Genomic DNA, 6,882 nt, shown 5'->3' on the forward strand with positions numbered 1-6,882 from the left:
GCAAAAACTAACCGTTGTTTTTTACACCGTTTATGACCGTTGGTGTACAAAAAATAAATGTATGTATTTGTATAATTTTATGGTAATAATATGGTGTATATAATATTAGTCATGTTTAAATAATTATATATATCATATCATATTATTATAATAAGGTGTCATAAGTTATTTTATTTAAAAACTTTATAGGCTTTTATACTTGTCGTATCCCTTACTGGGAGTGTGAGATGTCGTCTTAACATCCTCCCAGGATTTATAACAAGTTTTTGAAAAATTTATTTTTATTATTTCTAATCTTTTTTATATATAACATTATATTATATATTAAATATATACACAATAAATAAATAACAGTAAAATAAATATTATTAATTTTTGTTACATTTTTCTTCTGTTTTGGAACTTGAAAAAATATGGAGGACTTTTAGAGTTTCGTGATGATAACGTGTTATAAAAAATAAAAAATTATGGTAAAAAGTAAAAAATATCAAACTCTCAAAATTATCAAACTACACACTTTATAATATTTTTCATCTCAACTTAATTGTGAATTTATTCATAAATGTTAAGCCTATTTATATAATTTCTTCACAAATAATCCAAAAATAAATTCATCATTACATATATCATCACACACTAATTTTCAACATTCAACACCTAATTTTATCTAATTTTCAACATTCAACATTATAATTTTCAACACAAATATTTTTCACATTTTCAACTCAATCTACTAATTTATGTTTTTAAATAAAACAATTCAATTAACCGACCAAGATGATGCTTTTCAAACGTGAGAGGCACGTGATAACAGAACGATGACGGCAGGGACAAAGTCGAAGGATAGTTTTGCTTCCTATTATTCATCACAACACTCGCGTGTGGTTGCCGCAATCGTACTTCTCCCTAAAGCCATCTCCTTTATTGTTCAAGCGTCGCCGCCACCATGGAGGTAGAAGCAAATTGGACACTTCTAGGTGTTTTCTTGTGTGTGCTTGTTTGTTTGTTTGTTTGCTGTTCTTTCTTTCTATTGGCATTGCACTCAATTCAAATTTATGAGCTAACGTTTATCAGTTTGAAGATATGTATCCTTTTTATTTGCATTTATTTCGACCAAAGATGATGCATCAATTGCATAGATTGAGCGTGTGATCTGAGGAATTCATGGATTTAATGTTTTCTGCACTATTTGCTCTTGATAGAGTTATTAAGATATGGAGGAGCAAAATTGTTTGTACTTTTTGTTTTAAGATAAGGAAAATGTGAATCCCGCGAGGGCCAAGGGTAAAGAGGATGCTGGTGTATTTTTCATCTTTTGGAAAAGGGGTAAAGAAGTATAGTTGAGATGTAAGGTGCATGATTAGCATATAACCTAGCACAATACACAAAGAGAGACACCCTTGACTGCCATGAAGCAGGCTTATGAGTTATATGATGTGCTAGAATATAACAATTTGAAGAAAATTCAGTTGAAAAGAAATGAGTGTGTTTTTAAACTTTCGAACGATAATAAACTGATATTTATTTATCATTTTATAGTAAAAGTTAGACTTTTACCTTGAATTCAATATCTTTCATGGCTTGGAGCGTTTGATGTGCACTAAGGCTATTTCTCCACAGCCATGTTATGTGTGTTGTTGAAGGTTTTAAACTTTCAAACAATAATAAAAAGGTAATATATATTAGTGTTTAAGTAAAAGTTAAAGACTGTGACTTGTGTTTTATTTTGAATTAAATGACTTTCGACTGTCATGGAATGGAGTGTTTGGAGCATTCTAAGGCTATTGCTCCAGAGCCAAGTTGTTAGCTTTATTGAAGGTTTAGTTTCGTTACATCTGGGTGCAAAGAATGCTCTTGTTGTGCCTTGCACTTAAGTGCAGTCCATATGTGAAATCGATAACGGTGTAAAGAAGATATCCATGGGGGATAATTTTACTAGCCTGACTCGCGCACTGCTTCACGCGTGGCCGGGAAGGTACTCTCACTGGGGTTCATATGAAGTTGCTTGAAAGTTGAAATATTTAACTGAGTTCCGGCTTCATAAACGATTATTTTGCTTGAGTTGGAGATTGAAATTTTGTATGCTAAGTTGGAAGCAAAACGAGTTTTGGTTTTTTATCTATTTAATTTAGATGAGACCTGATGCTTTGTGTTTAAAGAAATGCCTTTGCATTTTATGGGGTTTGTATGTGAATTCATCATTGTCACAATGGATTGAGTTCATGTATTAAATGGTGTCTAGGCCAGTAATTCTTTGTAGTGATGTGGGAATGTGGTGTCACTTCCAATTTTGATATATTTGTAGTTTTTACTTGTTTTATTTGGGTTCATCAGACAACATGTTATATCATGGTTTTCTTTTCTTTTTGTGCCATATCTTATTTTAACTTAGTTCATGTTTACCAATAGCGAATCTTGAGGGGAAGCAGTATTAACAAGAACAAAGAAATGGTAGATCGTTTGCAGAGCCATGGAGTGATAAGGTCACAGAAAGTAGCAGAAGTAATGGAAACCATTGACAGGGCTTTGTTTGTGCCAGCGGATACACCACCATATGTGGACAATCCAATGCAGATTGGTTACAATGTTACTATTTCTGCACCTCATATGCATGCCATGTGCCTTGAGTTGTTGGAGAACCATTTGAAGCCTGGCATGCATGCATTGGATGTTGGTTCAGGTTTTATATGTTATCGAGTTCTGCTATGAAATGTCTTTAAGTTCATAATGTGTATTTAGTGATTCAATTAATTAATGTCTCATCAGTAAGTTTTTTTTTACTGAAAGTCTACCATTTAGGTTGAGGATTAGGCATGGATCCTACCAGTTGGTTAAGCGATAGATTAAAATTATAGAATTTTTAAAGAATTTGGAATTAAAATACAACGAGGAGTGTAAGCATCATCAGTTTCTAGTATATTCCTGGTACGATGAATTTATCATAATATGCTAACGTCAGTCCTTCGAGACCCTTCCAAATTTTGGAATTCTCTTGTAGGAACTGGGTATTTGACCGCTTGCTTTGCTGTTATGGTTGGACAACAAGGCCGAGCTGTTGGTGTTGAACACATTCCAGAGTTGGTTGAATCTTCAACTAGAAATATCCAAAGAAGTGCAGCAGCTGAACTATTGAAAGAAGGACCTCTCTCTGTGCATGTTGGCGGTATACCTTTGATTTTGATGCGACCTTATTTCGAATTGTATGTTAAATGGGGATTGTAGTCTTACTGTGGGGAAGTGCTTTCAGTTTAGTGATTGGGGTATTATCTTTGAAAATTTGCTTGTGAATTGGGAATGGAGTAAAAAGTTAAAGTCGAATGATGTACGTATATAAAATGTAGTTATAGTTATATGGTCAAAAGTTGAATGCATGTGTATTGAGGATCACAAATGATAGAGAAAATTTATTTTGAAAGCGGATGAAAACACACGGCTACTGCACTTCGAGTGAAAAAATTTTAGCTTCAAAAGGTCAAACGAACAACGCCTATATACTTTCGAGTGAAGAAATTTTTTCTTCAAAAGGTCAAACGAACAACGTCTATATATCCTGCTACCTAATATTTAGTCTTTTATTTGCATGGTAACCAGATGGCAGGTTGGGCTGGCCTGATTTTGCACCTTATGATGCCATTCATGTCGGGGCTGCTTCACCCGAAATTCCTCCAGCACTAGTAGAACAACTGAAGCCCGGCGGGAGACTTGTGATCCCTGTGGGCAACATTTTCCAAGACCTTCAAGTTGTGGACAAGAATATGGATGGCTCATTAAGTGTTCGAAGTGAGACATCAGTACGTTACGTTCCACTGACTAGTCGAGAAGCTCAACTCCGTGGTTATTAACGTATTCGATACATTGGATTGAGACTGTAATTTTAATAATGTTACTCTTAATATGCTTTCATGTTTCTAACTGTGAAACTAGAATTCTGGAGAATTTGGAGTAATGGCTCGATGATTGTAACCAGAATGCGAAGGAGGAAAAGCTTGTATTTGACATTTCCAAGCACTGTATATGTTTCTTTTTATGGTCGAATGGAGTTGTCCAGTTATCATATTTAAAAAAATTTAAGCTAAAATCTCAATGATAGAAAGTGTGTACTTTTATTTCTGCTTCTCTTTAAAAACTTATAAAAGAATTTGACCTTTTTTTTAATTGTATCCAAACATCAAGATCGATCTGCCTTTTTCCTACGAATCAGTTTATTTTATTTCATTGTTTTTTCTCCTGATAATAGTTTAAAATAGTATTTATGATATTTCAAAGCCATCGAAATCGACATCGTTGAAAGTGGGATGATTTCATATGACTTCACTCATCGTGTTCCATCTTCTTCCACTCTTGATCAACCTCTCTATTTCATCCCGGTACTCTCCACTCTTAATGGCCGATTGAAGAATCCACTGCTACATCGTTAATTGTTGTGCAATTGGCTAGATTTATGTCGCTCTTTCCCAATAGGCAAAAACTTGTATTAGATTGGTCTTACGAATCATATTTTGTGAGATGTATCTCTTATTCGGGTCATTCATGAAAAAATATTATTTTTTATGCTAAAAGTATTACTTTTTATTATGAATCTCGGTAGGATTGACCCGTCTCACAGTCACAACCGACCGTCTCTTCCCAATTAAGTAACAATCTATTTGGGTCCCAGTTCCTTGCTATGTCCAGTTGATTTTGGTTGTTTATGAAGAGGCTGGGAGTTCTTGCGGATAGAAACTTTCTTGACGCAGTTTAACGTGGGGCTAGATTCGTATACTAGTTGCAGTAAGCCAAAAATCAGAGATAAGTGTCATCAACTTCTATCTTTTTATTTTCACAAAATTTTATTCTTTGATTTACTTATTTTCTCATACGTGAAGTTAACATCCGAAGAGTTTGAGCAAAAAAATAATAATAAAAAAATAATCTTCTCGAGCATGAACCCTTGTTATCTGTGTTTGTGGCTCAACCATATCGATTCATGTTCGATGATTCATAATTCACTCTTCAAAGAATTAGTTACTTGGGATGGATAAATCTCATATAACATCTAGATTGTTAGCTTTTTTAGTTTTGGTGATAACAAAAAAAACTTATTGTATTTGATTAAGCAGCTTTGCAATATATTACACGTATTCAACCGTCCATTGAAGATCCGGAAAAAGTCGTTCAACCTGTCTCAAGATGCAATGCTATCCAACCGTTTTGTCATCAACACCGTATTTGATCCACTCAACCACCCAAACGTATAAGTCTGTGGCATAAGGGCTACTCAACCAATCACCTTCTCGAAGTATATTAATAAAATGGTTGAGAAAAGTCACATTTAGATACTTCTTCAGATACAAGCCACATGTCTTATAAGTATATCAACTACTTTATCAGAAAAATTGGTAGTTTGATCATTCAAAACAAACATGATATCAGAAGATCAGATTGTTTTTCTTAAAAGTATACGCACAGACCTAGTTACTTTTTGCTGTCAGTGACCGTTTCCTCTCAAATTTTGTCAATGTCAAATTTCTCATTAATTAAATTGTTCGATAAAGCAAGAAAGGAGGACGACAACAATACTATTATATTAAATACCCATTTATTGAGCAGTCGAACCTTGAACGAGAAAATTCGAGAAATACTATAAATAGAGAATGTCAAGAAGAGTTTTAAAAAATGCAACTTTAATAACTACGAGATTTACATACTTGAAGCATTCTCTGAAAATATTTCATAGCACTCATCACTCTGATATCAACAACTGCTCATCAGCCCTCGCATCAGAGATAATTTATCTGATCATTAAGGATCAAGGGTTTTTGTCAAACTACTTGACCGTTTTTGTCTAGAACATTTGAAGAATTATTCGATTGTTTGAATATGATGATTCACTTCTTTACTTCATTTGTGTTGTATTTATTGTTAGATTGTGTCTCAACCGTTTGAATTAACTAGGAGTTTCGTCTTAGCTAGTACATAAGTCCCAAGGTTGAATGAGGTTGTTACAAAGAGTTGTAAACCAAAGCATTCTAGTGAAATCCTTTGTAAGTGGAAGAAAGAGTGATGCATGAGCTTGAGTTTTCGAACATCCATAAAATTTCCGTGTCATTTCCTTCATTGCATTTTCTTATCTTGTTTATTTGCTATATTTGAGTATATAATATTAATAAGAATCATCATACTGTTTCGACAATATTTATGGTTCGACCATTTCTTAAGAGTTGAGAAAATCATGTCTTGTATAACTAACCCTATAAAGACCGGTCGCATTAGTTGACAGTGCTTTAAGAGAAAATTATAAAATATTTATTCGACATTCTCTAAATACGTCTTCAATCCTAACAAGTAGTATCAGAGCAGTTTTCTCGACCTCTGATATACTTACACTCAAATGAAATATTTTATCAAGATTTAAATGTTCTCTAAAGAAGATTACGACAATTGGAAAATTCTTATGCATGCATATTTATCTGCATAGGACGATGCCATTTTTTATTTTATTACTGATGGTCCAACAAAATCCTAATATCAAACTGATGGATCGGTTTGGACATCTTTGAAGGTGCTTTAAACACAATATTTTTAATGAGCTACAATAGCTCGTGTTCTAAGAATGTAAACACCGATGAATTAGACCGAGTTTGGTTTTAAACCAAGAGAAAATACTTGAAATAATCATTCGTTAAAAAAGCTAATTAGTTTAAAGCTTTTAACTTGTGTAAACTGATTAACTGATATAAGGGCGGTCAGTTCTTGTATATATCAGTTTGGTTATTATGAGAACTGAACTGATAACAGCTCGAACTGATCAAATCATTTTGAAAACAATAGTTAAATAGTTATATGAGCAGTTGAAGTATCTGAATATCCATAAATATATCTTTTTTTATTGTGAGAACTGAA

The 6,882-nt window shown here is 33.3% G+C and overlaps 1 protein-coding gene across 1 annotated transcript; it reads left to right on the plus strand.

Annotated features, from left to right (window-relative positions):
* The first annotated feature begins 763 nt into the window (after window positions 1-763).
* LOC140841304 (protein-L-isoaspartate O-methyltransferase 1-like) lies at window positions 764-4,056 on the plus strand. Its single transcript, XM_073208602.1, has 4 exons — window positions 764-952; window positions 2,410-2,680; window positions 2,999-3,163; window positions 3,592-4,056. The coding sequence occupies exons 1-4, from the start codon at window positions 947-949 to the stop codon at window positions 3,840-3,842; spliced, it is 693 nt and encodes a 230-aa protein (XP_073064703.1). The 5' UTR covers window positions 764-946; the 3' UTR covers window positions 3,843-4,056.
* The last annotated feature ends 2,826 nt before the right edge of the window (window positions 4,057-6,882 follow it).

The sequence above is a fragment of the Primulina eburnea genome, chromosome 9 (assembly GCF_022965805.1).
Source record: "Primulina eburnea isolate SZY01 chromosome 9, ASM2296580v1, whole genome shotgun sequence".
Lineage (NCBI taxonomy): Eukaryota > Viridiplantae > Streptophyta > Magnoliopsida > Lamiales > Gesneriaceae > Primulina > Primulina eburnea.